This window comes from Drosophila yakuba, chromosome 3L (genome assembly GCF_016746365.2).
Source record: "Drosophila yakuba strain Tai18E2 chromosome 3L, Prin_Dyak_Tai18E2_2.1, whole genome shotgun sequence".
Classification (NCBI taxonomy): Eukaryota; Metazoa; Arthropoda; class Insecta; order Diptera; family Drosophilidae; genus Drosophila; species Drosophila yakuba.
This window is the reverse complement of record NC_052529.2, coordinates 5,202,414-5,226,365: the sequence shown is the minus strand read 5'-3', so window position 1 is coordinate 5,226,365 and position 23,952 is coordinate 5,202,414. Positions and strand designations below refer to the sequence as shown.

At 40.5% G+C, this 23,952-nt stretch overlaps 2 protein-coding genes across 16 annotated transcripts in view; one reads left to right on the top strand and one right to left on the bottom strand.

The window, feature by feature from the left end:
• The window catches only part of LOC6532993 (tyrosine-protein kinase Src64B), a 32,647-nt gene extending 31,398 nt beyond the window's left edge, over positions 1–1,249 (top strand). For all 4 annotated transcript variants that reach the window (XM_015194274.3, XM_002093692.4, XM_015194273.3 and 1 more), the window contains one exon: positions 57–1,249. In XM_015194274.3, the coding sequence (XP_015049760.1) occupies positions 57–671 (615 nt within the window). In that variant the 3' untranslated portion in view covers positions 672–1,249. The remainder of the gene's footprint in view (positions 1–56) is intronic.
• Positions 1,250–3,024: 1,775 nt separating this feature from the next.
• The window catches only part of LOC6532992 (band 7 protein CG42540), a 37,599-nt gene continuing 16,671 nt past the window's right edge, over positions 3,025–23,952 (bottom strand). For 5 of the 12 annotated variants that reach the window (XM_039373871.1, XM_039373867.1, XM_039373868.1 and 2 more), the window contains 8 exons: positions 17,816–17,851; positions 16,883–16,992; positions 16,234–16,306; positions 15,537–15,619; positions 8,673–8,876; positions 7,308–7,363; positions 5,396–5,576; positions 3,025–5,329 (listed from right to left, as the gene is read on the bottom strand). In XM_039373871.1, coding sequence (XP_039229805.1) covers positions 5,000–5,329; positions 5,396–5,576; positions 7,308–7,363; positions 8,673–8,876; positions 15,537–15,619; positions 16,234–16,306; positions 16,883–16,992; positions 17,816–17,851 — 1,073 coding nt within the window. In that variant the 3' untranslated portion in view covers positions 3,025–4,999. Of the gene's footprint in view, positions 5,330–5,395; positions 5,577–7,307; positions 7,364–8,672; positions 8,877–15,536; positions 15,620–16,233; positions 16,307–16,882; positions 16,993–17,815; positions 19,776–20,180; positions 22,060–23,952 lie in introns of those variants that run through there. The other 7 variants (XM_039373869.1, XM_015194270.2, XM_015194272.2 and 4 more) reach the window with 4 other exon arrangements.

Sequence of the window (23,952 nt, the reverse complement as noted above, 5' to 3'; positions counted from 1 at the left end):
CTATAAACATATTGAGTTTGATGTGTGTATTAACCTGAACTATGAATTCTTTGCAGGAGGAGCCCATTTATATCGTGCAGGAGTACATGTCCAAGGGCAGTCTTCTGGACTTCTTGCGCGAGGGCGATGGTCGCTACTTGCACTTCGAGGATCTCATCTACATAGCCACCCAGGTGGCCAGCGGCATGGAGTATCTGGAGTCCAAGCAGCTCATCCATCGCGATTTGGCAGCCCGTAATGTGCTGATTGGAGAGAATAATGTGGCGAAGATTTGTGATTTTGGATTGGCGCGTGTTATCGCTGATGACGAGTACTGCCCCAAGCAGGGATCCCGGTTTCCGGTTAAGTGGACGGCGCCCGAGGCGATCATCTACGGCAAGTTCTCGATCAAATCGGACGTGTGGTCCTATGGCATTCTGCTGATGGAGCTGTTCACGTACGGACAAGTGCCCTATCCGGGCATGCATAGTCGCGAGGTGATTGAAAACATTGAGCGCGGTTTCCGCATGCCGAAGCCAACGAATCACTACTTCCCGGACAACATTTATCAGCTGCTGCTCCAGTGCTGGGATGCTGTGCCCGAGAAGCGGCCGACATTCGAGTTCTTGAACCACTACTTCGAGTCCTTCTCGGTCACGTCGGAGGTGCCGTATCGAGAGGTGCAAGACTAAACAGAGTCCAGCCTATTCACACACATCACCTACACTCTCTCACACGCATACACACACATACGATATATATATATAGTATATAAAGTTATACATATATTATACATTTATATGCATATTTACTATAATTCTTAAGACTTTTTAATGGCATAGTTGCATACCAACCAAACAACACACATGAACTCTATATGTATGGTATATGTATGTGTTTAAGCGTATCTAAACAATTCAGAAACCAACTACAAACAAAAAAAAAAATCAACAAAACACACAAAAAAAAACCTAAGATCGGAAAACAAAATTTTATATTTTACACGCAAAACTATTTTATAATTTATATACCTAACTGTATGTACTATGGAAATAGAAAGTATTTAACTAGTTTTTTAAGCTTAACCAGAAACAGTAAGGGGCCGAGAAATGATACCAAGAAATCAAGAACAGAGCAAGAAAGAAATTGAAGGCAACTCTATTGAATTTCAAATCGAATACAGCTACAATTTAACGCTACTTTAATCGGTGCTTAGGTTTTATGTATAAACAATCCAATCCAATCTACAACTAGAACTTTTTGATCTTAACCTCCCTCTGCTGAATACTTTCTTCTGATACTTTCCACACACACGACTATCAACTAAGCCAAGTATTATTTGACTCAATCAAACCGTATCAAGAAATCGAACATTTACGCAAAACAAATTGTTGCTAATGAGAAACTCCAATGATGGCATTTACTTATAAGGTGGCGTCCACCCCTCGTCTCTACTTCCAAGTCAGAAATCTACACGATCTATCACCCGAAACATAACATGTTGCTTCTTCCTCAAGTAGGTGAGGCTAGGAAAAAAAGGCAAAAAAAAAAGCGAAAATTGCATTTTGTACAAATCAATGAAAAGGAAGAAAAACGCATTTGACATATTTCGTTGTTAGCAATTGAACCAATGAATGTTTATAGTACATTTAAGTTTATGCCAAAATTATTGTTTATTCTTTGTTCGTATACTTAAGCACAAGCAAATCGATTGGGCACTGTCCATGTAGTCTAGATATATCTATTGATGTATAACCTGCAGCGTTGGCCCGCATTTAGTTCCTCTCCAGACCTGCTGTTCCTTGCGCGTGCAGCCCAAATCAATAGCCCGACTCAAGCCATACGGATAAACTGCTATCTTAAGGGTTTCAAATGCAAATTATCAGACGATAACGATTCTAATCGATCAATGTATCAACCAATCAGAACACACACATCTATCTTAGCTTCTAGATGACCGACACGAACGTATCCAGACACTAGAAGAACATACATGAATCGAACATCGATTGAGGAGACCTTATTTAATTTATTTGATTTTTGTTATAATTTTAGTTTGTCGTTCATCGATATAGTACATATAGCATATATTGTGTTGGCCATTGTGTGCACATTCTGTAGCATAAAACCAAAGTTTAGCATTTCGTATTGAGATATATGTATTTGTAAAGATTTATACGGCAACTCAAAGCATTTCACACGTAAACACACACAGAGATCAGTTTTTAGGATAACCACGCTTAGAACTAACAAGAACAACAAACCAACCAATCATTGTATGAAATGGCATTCAACGTAATCACAACGGAATCACTGCAAATAATTAATTAAAATATTGTTATAATTCACAGGCAAAACTGAAATTGTTTAGCGTAGTTGATGAATTTTTGTATATAAACTTGACATAACGTGTAGAAATAAACGAGAAATTTAATTGAATGATAATACCGAACTAATAATTAATAATTTTTTGGCAGCTGAAAAACAACAGCCATTGGCGGCGCAAGCGGCACGAGAGGCATTAACTCCACAACAAGAACAAAAACAAAAATTTCACAAATTTTGTATACAAACTGCGGCAATCAAATTGAAAGATTTACAAAATTTTTCAGCCTTTTGCCTGGGTAGGCGTGTTGCATGCGCCGACAGCGGTTTTTGCCTGATAACACACGAATAGCAATGTCTGATGAATAATTATAGTATAACAACTGCGAATTGTCATGTACTGCGGATAATGGTTCAACACGCAGATTCAAATATGAATGAAAACTGAATTTAGCTGATGTAAAATGATAGAAATGTGTCCGTTAAGTCGGTTAGGTGTGTAATGCATAATACAAATAATAATGATAATAACTAATAAAATTGAAAGATATGTAATAACTAAGAACCGCTTGTTTTATTGGGTCTGCTTGAGAATTTGGAAATAATTTGTTTATATGATTTCCTATTTTACTTCATAAAATACGAGTATGTTTGTAACTTACCATCTTTTAAATTATAATTTCATAATTAAATTAAAAATAAGTAAAACTCACGCTCGGCTTTGTTGTTTTTGCTCTTTTGGATACCAAAAAAGTTGAAGAAATTTTATTGTTCCTTTACACATAAATCTAATTGTATGTGGATAATGAAATCGTTTCTGTTTAAAAATTTTCAAAGGCAAAATTGTACATAATATGTAGTTCGTTATGCTTGTATATGTATATATATATATTATTAATTCATTAACTCTTTTTCGTAATCCATGAAGTGCGCTAAAAAGTAAACGTTTCTGTGTTGCAAATGCACTTTAGTTCCAATTGCATTTCTTTGTTCGACATCTACTTACTTTAAACGCATTTAAGTAGACAGACGGCTTCTACTTCGAGAGAGAGACTAGACGATCTTCTACTTCCTGTGTTTATGTTGTGTGTTTGGTGTGTGGTGTGTATCCGATATGAATATCCAATTTTAATTAATATTTCAATGGGTAAAACAGTTCTGTACGACTTAATTGCTCTATTTGTTTATTGTATGTACAATAAATTCGTATTACTCTTATTTATTGTTTGGCATTCGTATTTTGGACCTACGAACGTTGCTGACTAGTTGATTTGATCTGCTATCATGGGTTTAGCCAACTTTTAAAAGTTCTCTAAACCCACTGTGATCAAACCGCCTAGATGTCTGGATATAATCCAGTGGAAACAGATTAACAGTTGTATTAGTTGTAGGAATGTTGGGTGTACCACATGAGTACAACTGTTCGTAATGAGAGTTATTAAAGTCCTATAAAGTTTTAATTGGTTTTGAACAACAGTAACTCTATTTATACGGGCTAACCTGATCACGTCTTAAAGGTAAATTTGCATAGCTAAGTATACAGCAATATCTCAAGTCATCAGATTCATCCATAATTAACAGGGTAACCATCTTAATGATAAACATTTACAAAACGCATTCGTCAACAATTCTATGGGATATTTGGTTCAACAAGGGCCCGTTTTCTTAACACAGTTTTTAATAATCATATATTAATATTGAAATAAAATTATCTTTAATAAAATACCTAATTAAAGTAGGAAAATGCTTTAACTTTTAAATAGCATGTAAGGAAACGGACCTTTGTGGAATATTGAGTGAAAAACAATAATCTGTGGCTCGCTCAGTTCCAGAAAATACAAAACCAAACCAACCATTTTTGACTATTTCAAATTTCCCAATTCGAGACTTTCAAAACTGGTTGGTTTTAGAATTTTCACCTGAACGACCGCACATCATATGGTGTGATTTGACTAGTTTTTATGCAGGCTGTAAGTATTTTGCTTTGATTTTTGTGTTGTTTGGTAAACTTGAGTTGCACCTCTAGATCCTACATTTAATATTTAGAATTGCATCCTCTGGTCGTAAAGCTACAAATATTAAACTCTATTTTCGCCTCGTATGAAACTAGTCTAGGTTTGTATCTTTGTATCTATGTGACCTCAGATCCCTCGTTTCTTTCGTGAAGGATCTGCAGTCGGCTAACGCATTCGAATCGCACTTATCGGTGTTATGAACTAAGATTTTTGATTCATTTGAATCGTTGTTTCCGTTGGTTGTTGTTTTGTTTTTTGTTTTTATGTTGAAACGCTCTGCACAATCATGTTTTTAACTGATGCTTAATAAGCCCAGGAAAATGACTTGCATTCCCTAACAAAAAATGCATATCCAGCTTTCATTCCCTAAAGGAAAGTAACTCTAAAATGTGCATCTCGGGAGGGAGGGCTATGGGATTTGAGATACATATTTTTAAGCTGGACGTCAGAGTTACCCAGCCTTTGAAAATGCGAAGCAATATTTTCGACTGAACAAAAAGACACTGTTCAAAATCCTTTTTTCTATCGATATTGATATATGCATTTTTTCGAAGGAAATGCAAGTATGATACATATTCCTGAGGTATTTTTATGCCATCTCGTTAACAGGATTTTCTTCCAACATTGTGCAGGACATTTTGGAGTCGACGAGGCCGAAACATTTGTGATCTTAAGCTGATTTACATGGCTGATGAGATCTGCTGCCCCTGCTGATAGAGTTGATCCTGCTGCTGCTGCGACTGTTGCTGCTGCTGCTGTTGTTGCTGCTGCGGCTGGAACTGCTGCTGCTGCTGTTGCTGCAGTGGCTGTTGGTACTGCGGTTGTTGCTGCTGCATCTGCTGCTGCGGTGCCAGTTGCAGTGGCGGCGGTGTGTTGCCAATTGCTGCCGCAGCTGCTCGGGCATTTTGCTGCGTTGTGGCCTCGTTGGTCTTCAGGAAATATGTTATTAAATCGATGGGCAGCGGGAACACAATCGTCGAGTTCTTCTCCGCAGATATGGTGTTGAGTGTCTGAAGTGGTTACAATACGCATAAATCAGTATTAAATCTCTGCTAAATCGCAGATAAGCAACCCACCTGAAGGTAGCGCAGTTGGAGTGCAGCCGGCGAATCGCCAATCACCTCGGATGCCTCGCGAAGAGCCCTCGACGCCTTCTGTTCTCCTTCGGCGGCGATGACTTTGGCACGGGCTTCCCGGGCGGCTTCTGCCTCCGCGGCCATGGCACGTTGCAGTTGCACCGGCAGACGCACGTCCTTGCTGCTCGGTCGATGGAGAAAATGAGATTAGCCGGCGTGACTTGCAGATACTTCGCGGAAATAGCACTAACTCAAAGGAGGTGCCATATTTTACCCACAAAGTGTCTTCCCCTTAACGTTGACTATTAATCTCTCTTCCCTTATACTGCGACGTTTTTTTTTTTTTCAGTGCATAAGTGCGCACGACGAAGCTTGAACATCCCATTTAGATTTGTAAAATTTATCTTTTTGAGCGCTCATCCTTAGCAGTTTTAAATTTAAAGCTATCAACCGAAATGTGCGGAGCTGTATGCTAATGGCGCTCAGCTCAATGGCGCATCTTAAATTCAAATGTGGAACTTGGCAAACATTTTTTACGACCAACGAGCCGTGAAGTTAAATTTATTAAATACAATTTATATCGCCCTATTTTTCTTAAATTTAAATCGAGTTATATAACTCATAAACAGAACAATTTCTCGCATCATTTTATTGGCCATTTGAGGAAGTTATAAACCATCTGATCAATATCATAACACCGACGGCGAAAAAGAAGTGAGATGCAATAATGAAATATTCAACAACTGCCATAAAATGAAACCGTTCTCAACGCAAAGCGCCAAAGTTGTGCCTGATGGAAAAGTGGGAGTTTTTTTTTTGGTGGGAAAGAGGGGCGAAAAAGGTAGCAGCCGCAACATAGCCACAGCAACAGAAACAGCAACAATAATACGAACAACAACAAGCGACAGGGCGTCAAGTTGTTGCAGCTGTTTCAACATGGCCAACACACCAGCAGCAGCAGCAGCAGCAGGCTCATCCACTCCGCCATATTGTGTTGGCCCTGTATGAGCATTTGACATGCCAACGTCAAAACACTTGGCACTGCGAAAAAGTGAAGCTGACAAAGTAGCCACGTGCCCCCTTCCCTACCCCCTCCCCTTTCCACCAAAGAGGGGCAAATAATAAATTATAACAACGGGGCCTCGGTGACAGCAGACAAAGGGCAGCAGCCAGCTCCAACAATCCCACACTTGCCGCCCACCATCAGGCAGGCAGCGTTATTGTGATAAATGTCCGGAAAAATGGTATAACAAATAAAACAAATAACGTACAATCTCGATTGCTGTGGCCTTGCAGGGGCTACGACAATGTTTACGGGTCTCAAACTAGCCAATTTAAATGTTATATAAGCTGGGGATTAGGGGCCACTCGGGAGACTCCAGTCAGCAGAGGTACTAGAGTTTTTTAACGTTCTTTTTGGAGCTCTGACTGGAACTTTCTCGGTTTATTAGTTACAGTTAATTTTAAAATAAATCTCGGTGGAAAATAACTTTATAAATATTAAATAGCTATTATTAACCAGATGAAATCCACTTTATTATAATATTTTGAAGCACATTAAATGGCAAGAAATCTAGGCTAGAAAACTATAAAAATCTCGTTTCAAAAATTAGCCACTGCTAACTAACTGGCACACAATGTCGTTTTCCTCTTCACAATTGACCCAAAGTGAGGAATAAAATACGTAAACATTGAAACTAATCCATTCCCTTTAGAGAAATCACCTCAAAAGTAGCACTAAAAAGCAAAGCTCACAATATCCTTTGGAGAACATCAACTTCGACTTGGCGAGGTGAAACGTTTATAACATTACTTTTATAGCTTGACATAGAAACTTTTCCAGGTTGCCACTGCAAGTGTTGTGTGTGTGTGTGTTTGTGTGTAAGGGGGTTAAAAAAGCTGTGCTACTTACATTTCCACACGTTCAACTTTGATGCCCCAGGCATCGGTGGCTTCGTCGAGTTGAACCTGTTTATGATTGGACCAGGCCAGGTAGTTGAGGTGGGTGCAATCGTTGGTTGTTGGGTTGGTTTAGACGGTTTTGTTGGATTTGTTCGTTTTGTTGGGTTGTGAGGTGGATGATCCGTGTGAGAAATAGCAGTAAAAATACATTAGTTTTTGTTTACACGCGTTTTTCAGGTCGTTAACAGTTTTGTTTCGGTTTTGCTTTTATTTCTTTCACCCTCTCCGCTGCCCTAGTGCATAGTTTTCCGCACATTGTTTGTGGGTCGTGCAGCATCCTTGAAATGAAAAACTAAAAATGCAGCACTTGGCATCGTCGAGGGGAGTGAAAGGAGCCATACAGCCATATAGCCATGGAGCCGTAGAGCCCTGGCAACTTGGCATTTTGCACATGTTCGCACATCGACGTGCACCAACGGCTGGCTGCCTCTGCCGCTGATGCTCGAGATTTTCGCCTGATTTTGAACTATTTTTCATATGGCATGGAAAATAAATAAATAAAACGACCCGTTGCCTGGCTTGCCATAGAATTTGGGTTAAGTTGGCAGCTGCTAAGATATGCGGCTCGTAACTTTACCACCATCGCCTCCCCGATGCCTTTTCAATTTGTACTTTGCGATGAAAAAACGCTTTGGCTCCGAGATTATTTTCATGCCAGGCACGGAGGCCAGACAGACATATCGCCTTTGGCAGCTGGTAAATTTCGCAATTAATATTTCGCCAGCGGAGTTTCACCGCAAAACTTTAAGGTTTATGCTGCATAATTAGGAGCGGAGGCTTAAATGTCATCTGTCAGCAGAAGGGACTGGCAAGTAGCTGCATTTATTCTGCGTGGATTTTCTCGTTTCCTTTGTGCACGCAAAAAAATATTGCATTTTAAATTGAGAAAGAAGAGAGGCTTACGGCCTAGGACTTTTCTGGGTTTTTTTCAACTCATAAAATGTAATTTATCACGATGCATTTGTTAGTGGCGCCCAACGTGGAACTTCTTTTCTTGTCTACGTTAGTGCAAATGGCGCCCAACGTGGAATTCATCTTGATACAATTTTGTACGGATGGCAATAGCACTTTACGTGAGACAATAAATCTTGTATATCTCCGAAAGTAAAATTTGTTTTTAAAACGTAACGAACCATTGCGATTTTTAATGCGGCTTATTAATTATTGATTGTTTTTTTCTATGTGTATTTCTTTGTGACGGCATACTAAGTAAATTAGAGGAAGCAGCTCGACGGAGCCACTAGATTCTCTGGAGAGGGAGAGAGTTTGTTGGCGGGCCGGGCCAACTGGCAACTGTCAACTGTTTTGAACTCACCTGCATTGTGCCGGAAATCGTCATACGCTCGCTGAGTATCTCATGCAAATGCCGAGTTCCCATTGTGTTTCGTAGAGTAGTCTGTGCCAGTAGCCTGGTCGAATGGTGAGCATTCTCCACGTTCGCGATAGAGACGGTCGCATTTGATACCCGATAGTAAACCACTGCATCCACCGAAACCGTAACGCTATCCTTTGTGAGAACCTACAAGATGCAGTGGGTATTTTGTTTTGGGGACATTTGCTTTTTTGCTTTCTCTATTGTTCCTGCTATTGTTGTAGTTGGTCTGTTAGTTATTTTTATTATTCGCTTGTTATTGTTGCCAACAAACACATTCACAGAAGTAAAGAGATATGTGCGTATATACAGATACAATTCGTATACGAGTATATATACACATGTGGGTGGTACTTTGGTGATAAGCTAAGCATTTTGTATTTCAGTATCAGTGGTTGGCCAGTTGTGCTGTGCACTTTATAGCCGACAAGGAGAGTGGTATAATGCGAATGCACTTGACTTGAACGTCGCTGGCTTCTTTTGGCCGGGTCGCTTTTCTCTAATAGAACTAAGTGCAGGGAGTGCAAAACTTTTGCCACAGACCAACGGACCGACAATGGCGAAAGACACACACAAACTCACAAAGGCAAACACACAAAGGCAGCGTTTTTTTTTTTCATTTGGATTATTGCATCTGTGTCTGTGCATTTGGATTTGCATTTGCATTTTGCATCTGAATGTGTATCCGTGTATCTGTGCATCCCAAAAGTCCCAAAGTCTTTTCGCATTGTTTCACATTCAGCGAACTTTATCCTACCAATTTGCCGGCACAACTTTTATGTGCTCGAGTGGGACTCGATCATCTGCGCAATGACGACGATACGTGAAGCAAACCCAAGAGCTTGGGGGTTACAGTGTATAAGTTAATGTACAGATAGTGGGGAAGTTAAACAAATTATTCAAGTACACGTGTAAACGGCACAAATGATAAGCTGAAACTCAAGTACGAAACTGAAAAGCTAATCAAACTGAAGAACCAATAGCATTAAATCGTTTGTAGAGAAGGTCTTACATTCTAGTGGGGAGAACGATAGTGTTGCAAGGGTTTTGTGGGAACAGAGAGATGTGGTGAGTGGGTTCTCGTGGGCGGTTTATGTACATATTTCCGGTGGTCCGTGCTTGGATTACTCCATCATGACCGAAAGTTTACTGGCCCTGCCCCAGTGGTGTCAGCCTCGCTTCATGATGCCCAAATCGAATTCTCGGAATTTTATTTTTATGGTTTCTTTCCTTTCGGCCAAAGGTTCGGAGTTGGCCAAACTTGTGCCCAACTATCTTCCGCCTCTGGCATACACACAGCCCATATACCAGTGGTAAAAAGTTGCTCCCTCAACGACGGAGCGCTTTACATTTTATGACCTGCCCAAACATTGTTCGGCGTAGTCTAGACCGCTTTTTACGGCCTCTCCACAAAGCTGAAGCTGTGGTGTCAATGTTGTTTAGTGTCATCGTTTCCACTCGGCCAGTCTCGAGGCTTTTCCATGCCCAGACTTTTAGGGGGTGAACTTTTGGGCGAGGGAAATCTCTAGCACTTTGCATGTGAATCAACTGAAATGTGAGCAGCAGCTGGAGGAAAACCTAAAAGACAAGGTCGGAAATATTCCTGCAAATCCAGTTATGCATTTGAATTTGCCAAGATTTATTCTGTTTGCTATGGTTCTCATTTTCAAATGTTCAACTATTGTTTGCCAACTTTAAACAGAGGTGCGTATACGCTGCGTATACGTTATACCATAAAGCAATGACTTATGATATTAATTCTCTTATCCTGTTTGCAAAATATTATCTAATAACATTTGTTGTCATGCCATTCATCTGAGAATTTCTCATTTCAAAATGTTCAACTATTGTTTGCCAACTTTAAACAGAGATAATAAAGGAGTTTTATGAATGTCTATACGGTGCATATACGTTATATTGCAGCCATAAACAGGCTGTGACTTATGATATTGATTCTGTTATCCTGTTTGCAAAATATTACCTAATATCATTTGTTGTCATGCCATTCATCTGAGATTAAATTTCATTTTAATCTGGGGCAACAGTGCGTATGATTAACTTTCCATTTTCATACTGGCTTGCAAGCATTTCAGAGATTCACATCCTTCAGTTAGGCAGCTTTCACTACTGCCAAGAACTGGCTTAAACAAATAATCTACAAATTCAATTGGGCTTTGTGTGCGTTCTATTGAAAAATATCAGGGGCCTTCGCTCTGCATACCTTCAGATAATCATGCACTATTCACTTCATTATGAATGCCGTTCGAACATCCAAAGCCTGCTGCCTGTCCATGGGCAAAGCTCTAAATCAATTTGGCTCGAACAATGGCTTATTATTTCGAACAATAGTTGGTCGGGTTAGTTAGGGGGTGGTGGGTGGTTGGTTGGTTTTGTGTTTCAGGTGGAGTGGAGTGGTGAGGTGCTGAGTGGGTGGGATATACATAGGTCGCTTGTTCATTGCATTTTACGGAATAGAATTGAATGAGCAAACGTTCAGGAATCAATGATGAAACCATGGAAACAAGAGCAGAGATATAGGCAGATATAGAGAGAGAAGGGGAATCGGAAGTGAATGAAATGAAAATTCCAAACAATAGTTTATACACTGTAACACCTAAACTAATGAGTTTTCAATTAAACATAATTTGGTTATTTATTACAATTTGCACAGTTTATGCTGCGAATTTGTGTCAGCATTTTCGCAATGGGACTCAACTGAAAATGTCCTTCACTTGCTACCGACTACTGAGTTACTGAGTAAGATAGTGATAGATAGAGCGATAGTTTAAAAGAGTCACAGTGAGTGATTAGTTGGAAATATAGTAATCTTCTTTGAGCTCCGAGCTTTGCTAATCAGGTATCGTATGGTATAGAGTAATCTATATCCTATGACTATGGGGCAACTACTGATGCACTGATGCTGTGATGCTGGGACTTGCTCTAGCTCTAGCTTTAGCTTAACGTCCATGTACTATAGATATCTACTATATCATCACTATAACTGTGGCGAATCTAGCGCGTTTTGGCGGGCGGGCGTCGCATTTAGCTTTTGTTTTTTGTTTTTTTTTTGGTTCTAATGCTCTGGCTTTTGGCTTTTTGGCCTGCATGCGTGCAGGAGTTGAGTTACCACTTTTAAACAGCTTAAACCACGCAAAACACACATAGATGAACTCGACATTATATGTATATATGTATATTCGCAGTGTGCGCATATATATATCGCATATATACAATGTGTTCTTGCATTTTATATTGGGAGGGGTGCGTCCTTTCGCTTGTGCTCAAACAAATCAAATTGTAACGATTTAATTAGTTAGTTGTACAATACATATTTTGTTGTTGTTCTTTTTGGACGGGGCTGGTTTTTTTAATTCTTTTTAGGGGGTGGTGGTGGTGACTATGTTTGTAAAAACTAAAAGCTGTACGTGTGTGTTGTGTAGAGCGTGTGTTCCAAAATGACGAATGTTTGATGTCTGTGTGTGCTTTGTGTGAGTGTTAGATTCCGTGTGGTTTACTTATATTTTGATTTTATACTGTTTTTTTTTTCCAGTCTGTACCAACATCATAAACAATCTGTGGTATCTGTTAGCTGGTTTTTGGTATGGTTTGTTTGGTTTCTTTTTCGTTTAAGACAGTTAGAAAGCTTTTAGAATAGACATTTATGAAAATATATATTTAGCATGCTCTCAAAAATTATTCGAACGCTTAACCGAACAGGGGAGAGTGGGGATTTATCAAGTAAGTGCAATTCGATAGTAAATTTCTTTTTCGTGTGATTTGTTTTTGGGCGGGTTTTCTTTGGTAGTTAGTTTTTAGTATTTGTTGGTTTTGGTTCTTATATAAGGTTTGCTAAACAAAACTCACATAGCTCATAAAACAAAATCAATATATATTTAGATATATAGAGACAGAGAGAGGTAGTTATATAGTTTATATATAGAGCTTAGGTAAGATAGACAGTCAGATAGATAGAGGCAGAGACATATAGATAGTTTAGACAGAGATAGAGAGACAGTGAGAGATCGGTTTGTGACTGCTTAGCAGGAGAGTGAGCAAGACAGATGTAGTAGTAGACAGAGAGAGGTTTAGATAGACAGATTATAATTTTTTTTTTTTTTTTGGTGGGAGGGAGTGCAATTGACAGTGTTTCTGTTGGATTTTTAATGGGGTTCCACTTGCATTTTAAGCTACGCAAGACCTACATTATTTTTTGTTTTTTTCTTTTTTTCTGTGTTCTGGTGTTGTTGTCTTTGTGTGGGTGTCCTGGGAATTGCGTTTGTGTGAGTGCTGCACCCTGTGTTCAGTGAACAAACATTTGACATTCATTTCTTCATCAAGTTTTCTTTTTGGACAGACAGAGATAGAGACAGACAGTGAGTGACAAACGGAGAGGGATAGAGAGACAGAGGTGGAGAGAGATAGAGATAGATAAAGAGGGGTTATGTGTGCGTGTGTGAGAGAGAGAGAGAGCCAATGCGTAATGCGTACAGTTCTTTTGTGGTTTTGCCCCGCCCCCGCCCACCAATTCGTTTTGCATATGCATATGTGGTGCTCGGCTGAACACAGAGAGCGAGACAGATAGATAGAGAGAGATAGAATTTTCAGTTGATATGCATTCTGGCACTTTTGCTTTGATTTATTTTTGTTTTAGTTCTTTGTTTTCAATTTTTTTTATTTTTTTTGGGTTTTTCATTCCTAATTGCAGGAGACAATCAGAGCTTTAACTATGCAAATTGTAATAACTTGAAGTTAATGTTCAAAAGACATCAAAAACTAAATACGATTACGATAACGATTACGATACGATTCAAAATGAAAAGAAATCCAAAATGAAAGTGAAACGAAATGATGCGCAAAAATCGCATTTCGTATGCACTTAAAAGGGAGATTTTCGGGTGAATGTGTTTGTAAATCTGGGCTTGTATGTGTCCTTTGGTGTTTGTGAATAATAACATCGTCATCGAGATGGCTTTGGGGGATTTTTTCATTTTTTCTTGTCCTTTTTTTTTATCCTTGCTGCAGTGGCCTTCATGCGATTTACACAAAAAACCGAACAAACTCAAATGGAACACGAGAATGCTGGCGGATATGCAAAAAACGGAAAAAAATAATAAAAAAGGGGGTATTTTTGACTTTGGTGTGTGAGATTCAGTATATGAGTGTGAGTGAGTTTTGCTCCACGTGACGTCAGCAAGATGTTGAAAAAGCCAGCGGATTGAAATCGAACCAGTTACCATTACTACTATCTTAAAATTCACTTTGGCCTCGCTTTTTTCACCGCTCCATATTTCATTTAAGTCTGCCAAGTGAACAATGAAATATGCGCAGGTAAAAATGAGAAATGTGTGCGGTGTTTTTTTTTTTTTTGGGTTGGCTTGGGCTTGATTGCGATAAAAGATCAAGTAAGCGAACTAAAGGATGAAAAATTCCCAAAAATAAATGGAGCGCGTATCTTGATGGGACTCCTGTGTATCACTATGTGTATGCGTGTGTGTGAGTGAGGACAAGGTGAGTCCTACCTCTGTGTATGTGTGAGTCGTGGGTGTGAGGTTGAGTGCACACCAATGGCAATAATAATAAAAATTCTGCAACATTGTTCAACTTCAATACGACAACAAGTACCATACAAAGTATTTAAAATATATATTTATTTATATGTATATATAGGATACAACAAGACTACCAACAACAACAACAACGAGAGTAGAGAGAGCAATGTGTTAGTATGTGTGTGCGTTTGTGGGTGTTAGAACCACAATATTCTTTTTCTCGTTTTATAAAACAAAATGGACTGCAGCCACTCGAAATGGTAGGGAAAAACAATTAAATAAACTATAAATGTGGTCAACAAAAATGGTTTTCTTTCACTTTGCTCTTGATGATGCTGTTTTTTGTATAAAAGTGGTTGGAAAGAGGGTTTCTTAGCTGGTTGGAAAGTGGAGATAGATACGTTAATAGATATAGATAGCCGTAGACATAGATATAAGTATATGAATATAGAATGTATATAGGGGGAGAGCAGGAAGACACACAGATAGAGAGGCTGCATTGGAAAGAAAATCAAAACCGAAAAAAAAACAAAACGAAACGAAAGTAGAAGAAAGTAGAAACTAAAAGTAAACACCGTGACATGCGACGACAACAAGAACGAGGGGGAAGAAGTCAAAGAAACGAGAAGACAACGTGGCGTATGCGTAATTCACGCTCCAGTTGCGCGTCCTGTATCCTTGTGTCTACATGTATGTGTGTGTGTCTGGGTGTTTGTGTGGCTTTTGGTGCCCATGTGTGTGGGTGTCCTGTCAGCAGTATCCACAAAACAACTCAGATTCCGGCTGTGCTCAGCCAAGCTTCTCTTGCGGATTCCGCCAACAGGGCCCAAAAATCTGTATCTTTTCATCTGTGTGATGGTGTGTCTGCGTGTTTTTAGTATCTTTTATTTTTGGTCAGAACACAAAACCAGAAAATGCAACCGAAAAATACATATATGAGAGTATATATGTTTAAATATCTCTTGTTAACAAACGTGTTGGCTGGAATAACTTGTGGCGAAAGCTAAAAGTTTAATTGGTTTCTGCTTTACTTGGCATCGTTTTAAAATGTCATGTGTTAGTGTGTGTATGTGTGTGTGTGTTTGTGGGTTGGAGGGGACTTTTTGAAGTACATAAACTAAAAAGATTTCCACTTCTGGTTAATAAAACAACAACAACAACATCGAAGAAGGCAGCATATGTTTGTGGCTGCCACTGCAGGTTGCAACCTGCTATTTTTTCGGTCCCAACCGGAACCGGAAATGTTACCGGAACTTACCTCCTGCGGTGGTACGTCGTAGGTGCGAGTACGCAAGTCCACTCGAGCATAGGAGTCGATGCAGGGCAGGATGAAGAAGATACCTGCAATTATGGTTTAAATGCTTTAAACGCTCGTTACGAACTACAGAGCAAACTACACTGGCTAACAGGGAACACCAAATAAAAGAACCCCAGGAATTTTTTAAAGTATCTTTTTAGAAGTTATCATGGGATTTTTGATATAAGAACATCTTAGCTTTAATTTTAACATTTTTAATTATTTGTACTATATTGTGAAGTAAAGGGAAATATTTTATTTTTAAGTATGAACTTTTGAACAGCTTAACAAACCATAGGAATTTTAAAGTACTCTTAAATGAAAGAAAAAAGGAACACCTTGGTTTGTAGTGTTTCCCTTGCTCTAGAAATTGTCGTGGAAATTCTTCACAAAAATGATGCAAACTAGTGTCATGACTGTGGAAGAAGTTCGCCTCGATTTGGCTAATCTCTTCCTCCCTCGGAATGGGAGCACAAAAGCAGAGCACACCGGCTGAGAGGCCGCCCCAGAGTCGCTAATTTGGAGCAAGTGCAGCAATTAACACAAATTCATGTCGCAGGTGAGCGCCACTAAAATTTGCATAGAATCGTTACCCCGCCGCTCTCCGCCGCAGCCCACCCCTATTTGCACCTGCGAAGCTGCAGTTCTGAGTACTCACCTGGGCCCTTGGCACCTCCCTGCATAAGACGACCCAAACGGAAGATAACCGCGCGCTCGTACTCCTGCACCACCTGCAAAATGTGGCACGTGAGTGAAATGTTCGTGAAACGAAATTGAAACTTGAGGAAAAGCTATGGTTACAAGTCTAAACTACCCTGTTAATCTTAATATTCACTAGTACTAACATTTAATACTTTAACAACTAAAAAAGCATCCTGACATGTGGCTTCAACAGCTTGGAGAAAGTGACTGCTTATCCTGTTGTATATTAAACTTAAAAATGTATATCTAGTCAGCTTTTTCTTGATATGTATATAATATATGTATAAAAAAGTATGTTAATCCACAAGCAGCTTAACATTTCATAAACACATAATCTCCATAATACGCTTATTACTTATTATTAAAAACAAACTAGGTCATGGTTGCCATAGAGATTTAGATATACTTAAAATTCTCTTGCTTTATGTATGTCAAAACAGATTTAATTAGAACTTTAATATCTGCTTGGGAAAAATATTATTTGAGTGTTTAAGGATCAAGATAACAACTTGCATAAATAAAGCTTTTCTGCATTCTATTGCATTTTCATAAAATTCATAATTAAAAGAACATTCAAAATTGATGTAGTTTAATTAAAAGCTTACCTTGAAGCAGACGAAGAGACTGAAGGGTAGCGTCATTATCACAAGAGCCACGGAGAGAAATATTAGCAATTTTCCGCATGTTGATGCCTTATCGCTGATTTCCTCGTCCGCTGCGAGAGAACGTGGCGAGAAAACGAGAAATTTTCTTATAAATACATGTAACGTGGCAAGATGGAATCAAGTGCTCAAAGCAAATGCTGCAAATTAAGGCTTAAGCTATAAATTCGTTTTGTATTTTCCTCGCTTTCCTTTCGCTTCTGCTCTGCTCTGTTCTGCTGAGAAAAGAGCTAAGACTGTTACATGAATAATGCGCTGAGCATCTGAAGAAAATAAGAAAAAATCCTTAAACGAAAGACCTCCGCATGGCGCATACAAAAATCGCAGACAGAATGTTGGAATAAAAATTGGTGAGCAGAAAAAAAGGGGGCATTCTTCAATACGCAGTACTCGTATTACTTAAAGTTTAGTAAAAATTGAAGTTTTTGCGAGGGTTTTTGTTTTAGGGCAACAAGTCGCCCATTTGGCTTATTGATACTTGAGTTGCGCCATAATTTCGATGGCGCCCTCGTCGCGTCGTAAAAGTTAAAATGTTGTTCTCGTGGGTAGCTCGAAAAGAAACTGTAGCATACTTAGGTGCGCTCACCAAAAAAGAAAAGGCGGAGACGGAAATCGAAATCGAAATACAAGCAAACAAGGAGTGTGCATACATTTAAAAAAGGAAATATCTCAGTAAATACTCATAGATAGTAGTCATTATAGTTATAGATAGTTAGATAGAGTTACACATAGAAAGTAGAGTATAGCTTTGTAACAGGTTAAAAAGTAGCTGTTTGTGTGTTTCTGTTTTTGTTTTCTGTTTGATTTTGGCTGTAGGATGTGGGGATATTTTTCTGTTTTTTTTTCTTGGGCATTGTCCAAATTGGTGCGACTTACAATAGAGAAATCCATGTGAATGTTTTGCTTGTGTATCTGCAAGAATACGATAAATCGAACAACAAGAGAAATTAATTGGGGGGAAAGCTTTTCGGCTCGATCAGCAACTAGCCAATTGTTGTGTTTTTTTTTGTTAGATTTTCTGGGAGCTGGTTTATGTGTTTCATCGTCTTTTCTTGAGTGCTCGGCGATCCTGCGGGGATCTACTTAGCTGCTCCATGCCATGCAGTTTTATTTTCTTTGGGTTTTTCTTTTGGGTTAAACAGCATGCTTCAAATGAACTACGAAACTTAAAAAACTAGCTACAAAACGCAAGAAAAATCATAAATTATTCATGCCACACATTTAAATGCTGTTTACGCGCCGCTGTTGCATTTTATTTGCCTTCTGGTTTTTTGGTCTGGTTTGCAGCTTTCCGTTTTCAGTTACCCGTAACCAGTTACCAGTTACCAGTTACCAGTTTGCTGGCTGCAGCTGCTGGCAATTAGCGGCACGGCACAGTTTGCATTTCAGTTTCAATTACAGTTCATTGAAAAGTTGCCACAATGCCAACACCCAGCAACGGCGACGTCAGCAAAGTGTTTTTAACGAGCTCTCACCCACTCACTTACATTCACCCAAACTCACACAGACACACACACACAAAAAGTCACACACACACACACACACACAGACAAAACATGAAAAGCGACGCTGGAAAAGGGAAAACTTTGATGGGCGAATCCTAGGGCCCAGGCTAAGCCAACAAGCTGCCAAACATTCTGGGCAATTCCTCACCACCTTCAAACTCTTCGCTTCGCATCGCATCGCATCGCACCGTACCGCAGCAAACTTTTATTGAAATTGATTTCAGAATAATTGCGATTTGAATGTGCCACTGGCACAGGCACAGATGAAAGGATTTCAGGATCTGAGGATTTATGTGTTACGCCCGAGGCTGGTGACCGCAAACCTAATAGATTTATAGCTAAATTGCTTCTATAAAAATGATAAAAAGATGGAGGAAGATCCGCAAAAAAATGTGGCGCTGAAATTGTAATTAGGTGAATGGGAACTTTTGCCCTTAATTGCATCACCTTAAGCCAGGTTTTAAGTGGCGCTTAATTCAATTTGCACACAGTTACATTCAGTACTAATTTTAGCCAAAGGGTTTTATAATTGTTGGTATTGTTCGTTTGCTTATAAATATGATACGTTTTATAGGATATTAAATTGATGTTCCAGTGATATGTATTATGGTGAAAAATGAATGATTTGTAAGTTTATAAATACAAAAATACGAGACTTGATGTAGATACCTTATTCATTTTATGAGAAATGTACCTCAAGTATCTTTAAAAGCTTAACTGACCATTCAAATGTCAATTATCTTTAAAGTCAGTGCACGATTTCCATTAGTTTACATCTAGATCCTGCCAGTTTTAATCAACGTACCCCATATTCAATATTTTATCGAGGCGCCACTTTAGTTACCTGCAAACGATATATCTGATAATTATTCGAGTGCTGCTGCTGGGTAAAAAAGCACTTATTTGGCCTCCTTTTCGGCTGCGGGTTGTTTGGTTTCTGTTATTCCATTTGTGTTGACCCCAACAAACACGGGAAAAAAAGAGCTGAATTTACCTTAATGTACAATCTCGGAGAACAATGTGTGGTCATAATTTTTTAATGACCAGCCAACGGCTGTCCAGCTGCCCGCCGTTATCCACCACTAGCACCACCTTCCCCCTTAACCCACCCAGCCCGCTCCGCCCACCGCTCCCACGCCCCCTCCCCCTCAGCACCCCGCCTCCCTCGCACCACATCAACGCATACGTCAGAGCGCCAGCCCCTGGCAAAAAGCCTTGCTCGGGAAATAGGTCAGCTTGATGTTGCTGCTGTTCATGATGATGTTGCTGCTGGTGCTGCTGTTGTGGTGTTGTTGCTGCTGTTGTTGCTGCTGCTGCTGCTGCCGTTGGTCCTGGCGCAAGTTAAAGCAATTTCTGATTGAATTTTGCATGGCAAATGCTGGAGAGACTGAACTCTTTTTCCAGGGCCTAATGAAGCGATTAGCATGCATGTGAAATATCTTCCTCGGGCCATATATATATACATATATACATATATACGAGTTAGACACTTATGTACACTTGTGTACGCCTAACCTGATTAAGCACAGATACACAAAAAAAAAAAGAAAGAAGAGCAAACGATTGATACAAAAATCCGAATTGTGATTTGTGGCGTCTCTAAACAAATTTTGATGTGGCAAATGCAAATGCAAAAGCGAATTGGTTGGGTCTTTGGAGACCGAGCAACAAGTTCAGCCAGGCGGCTATGTACAGTGCACACTCTCTACAAGAGCCACCAGCAAACATCAGCTCACCTCTTCGCGCCTCGGCTCGATGGATGGCCTGCTGCTGTTGCGATTGCTGCATTAGCGCATGATGGCTGTGTGGCAGTTGCTGCTGCGGCTGCTGCATCTGCTGCTGCTGCTGCTGTGGTTGCTGCATCATCTGCTGCTGTTGCTGCTGCTGCTGCTGTTGGTGGTGTTCGCGTTCCCTTAACTGTGGTTGCTGCAACTGCGTCAGTGGTTGCTGCTGCTGCTGTTGTTGCTGCGGCTGCTGTTGATGCAACTGTATGGAGGCAGTCACTGGCAGTGGTGATGAGACCACATTATTGGTCTGATGGTGGTGCAGATGGTGGTCCCGTTCCCTGTCCCTGTCCCTGTCCCTGTCCCGATCCCGATCCCGTTCCTCCGACTGACTCCCCGCCGGAGCGGGTGGCGCAAAGGTGCTGGTGCTGGCCGCCAGACGGTTGGGCTGATGGTGGTGCGATTGCTGCTGCTGGCGGTGCAGCTGATGGTCCCGATGCTCCATGTCCATCATCGAATCGGGCATCAAGCCGCGCTCGCAAAACGAAGCCAGTGCGGCGGCTGTTCCTGGCTGCTCCTGGTCAATCAGAGTGGCGCGTCCTTAGCACGTTAAGTCTTGTCCTAGTCCTAGTCCTGCATCCTGCCACTAGCTCTGTTCTTTTCTTCAACGTACACGCACACGCACACACTCTAACACTAGCACAGCCACTACTGCGGGCTCACACACACACACTAGGCTGAGCTAGTTTTCCCAGCTCTGTGTCCATTTCCCTTCGGTGGTTCGGTCTCTCCTGGTTGAGCTGCTGTTGTTAGTGCTGCTGCTGCCTCGCTCGGAATCCAACTGAAAGTGCGCCAGCAGCCAGCATCCTTTTATATCCTCGCAGCACATATCCCTGCCGAGCCAAAGCTCACTCGCTCGCTCTCAACTTTGTTATCAGCCAGCGACCAGGATCAAAGAGCTTTTTTCGCCGCTCTCCCAGCTGCAGATTGCAGGTGCTGCAGCATCATCGCCAGATTCAACTTTCACCTTTTTCCCAACTTGCACTGACCTTGCGCACTCCCCTAAACATTGGTCCTGGTTCCTGAACTTCAGGAACAAAGCTTTCTCCTCTCTTTCCAAGCTTTCGACTCCTGGCTGGGGAAATGCGCAACAGAGATGGAGCGATGCTGCTGCCCATTTAGAACCTCCCACCCCAACACACATACACAGAAAGATAGAGAAAGAGAGATGGAGAGTGTGTACTAAAAAAGGACATTCCCCTACCTACTAGAAACAAAAGGCATAGAATCCGAACTCGGCTGTACAGCAGGTGTACAGGTGACAAACCTAATTTATGACACATTCGACATACACACAAAACCACCTGCTTCGACACTCGCATCCATTGTAGTCAGACAAGAGTGCCCTGTACTGTGTACTCTGTACTAGAGTACAGATGCCTTCTGTGTTTGTTAACTGGCATGGAATGATATGTGCGAGCATGAGCACCGGCTCCGGCTCCGGTGCCACTGGCACACCATCAACATCCTGGCTAGAAAAACACATCCTGACACCGCCTGCCACGCTTCACTGCGAATTTCTAATGAACCCACCTCCGAAGCCAAAGCCTGTCGAACTGTCGAATATTTTAGGTCACCTGCAGCTCCTGAGCTTTGCCTTTGCTTTTGAGCTGTCAATTACCGTTTACGCTTCATTAAGCGCCAATGGGGGGTGTAGTGGGGTATTATTTCTGGCGGAGGTGCACATAGAAAAAATGTCAAACTTGTATTAAAATATCATCTCATTCATAACTCTTGCCCATCAATTTATGAATCGAACTGAAGTAAGAAGTTGTCTATGATGCTTGACCTATAAGTTTGTAAGAATCAATGGTATGACAACAATCAGATGTCATCATCATCTATGTCATCATCACGATTCTTTACTTCGAATCATAACCTAAAGTAAATACAAACTAAAGTTATATTTTATGCAAACTTAAGAAACTAAATGTTTCCAAGGCGATGGATAGATGTTCATAATCTCAATTCAGCATTTTTAATAAATCCCTGATTAAACGCTTTTTTATTTGTGTAATAATATAATGACTGCTACTCCCTGAAGTACAGAAAGCGGCCCAGTGACGAGGCATCCGATACACCATACACCATACATGGTGTCAACTGTTGTCCCACAGTGCGTATGAGTGTCATTATGTTTGACATTCATTCACATCACTCCACAAAGGGAGCACTCCACTCTGGAGCAGGGCGGAGCAGTTAATTAATCTCGGGATGTTGATTAATGTCCGGATTGATTTGGGTATTGCCACATATTCCCTTTTGCAGACAAATGGGGCACTCGAGTGCCAGACTAGGTGCTTTATTATTAGTCCACCAGAATGGCCTGCGAATCGGTTACTCATGTGCTCATGTGCTGCACGTGCACACATTTGCCACCAGATTCTAATCACGGAGAGAGTTGGGACTTCGGGTATACCGGATGTGTTATTGCCTTCCATTAAAGGTTAAATTTCGTGTTAGGAGCTATTAGCAATCGATTTTTGGTTTCTACAAAAAAATGTGTGTTTTTAAAACTCAAACACAGTTTGCTTAACCTTGCTCATTTTCTTTAATATCACTTTCTAGGGAGTTCCTTTTTTAACTACCACTACTATTCCCACTCATTCTAGAGCAGCAAAAAACTAGTTTTCCATTCGATTTGCATTTTCTATTAAACGAAATGGCTTCATTTGGCAAAGCTAGATAAGACTGCATGGAAAAGTTGAGGTTTCAAAGAGAATTTCACAGTGGACGATTCCTAAACCGCTTTCGATTCCAAGGAGAAAACTCAGCTTTTCCAAACAGAATTTCATAGCCAAAGACAAGGGAAAACTTCTTAACCACAACCGGATGGCAGTTAAGTGAGTCCCGCCCTTGGCTTTTATTTCGCCATACGCAGGTTTAATAGACAAACACATAAAAACGAAGGCGTTCCTTTTTTTTGCCTATCGAAAGACAAAGCTGCGAAAGCCATAAAAACGATTTTTTTATCTGGTGACGAGGGGCAAAGGATTTGCTGGGCGGGTTTTCCTGTCAGGATTGCAGAGAGCTGAAAACTAAGACGGGCGAATGATGTCACAAACATGGCCACAAAAAAATGGGAAGTGAGTTCACTGGGCGACTGTATGCACACATATGTGTGTGTAGAAGTCCCAACAATTTTGCAACTATTTTGTATGGACGCCGAGTTTCCAGCTCAATTAAGCTGTGGAGCATTTGAAAAAATGTGAGGCTTTTACATAAATTAAATTTATTAAAGCCAGTTTTTAAAATCGATTTAAAACCGAATAGTGGGCTTTTTAAAAATATTTACATGAAAAGCTGTACAGCCTTTAAAGATGTCTCTGTTTTGCAGACTTAGTATTATTTGTGAAAAAGTGAAATTACTATAACTTATATTATATATTGTTGTATGGCCTTTTTGTTCTTCACAAGGCTACCATTCTGGCAGCTTGATTTGTGATCCTTAATTTAGATCTTGATATATTTTGCGGTGTAGGAATTTGGGCCCAGGTCCAGGACTTTGAACCGAAAGTCCTGCGGCGCTCTCTGTGCGAAATTAGCCAGGCAAATATGTCGCACTTAACTGCTAACGGAAGTGTAGCAGCACGTCCGAAGGGGAGAAGTGGGTGAAAGTGGGTGGATTTGGGTGGGTTAGATGGGTGGCTCCGATGGTTGGGTGGTGCGAGATGCTGTGCTGCGAGATGCGACTGTAACAATGGTCTGCTGTGCAATTGTCGAG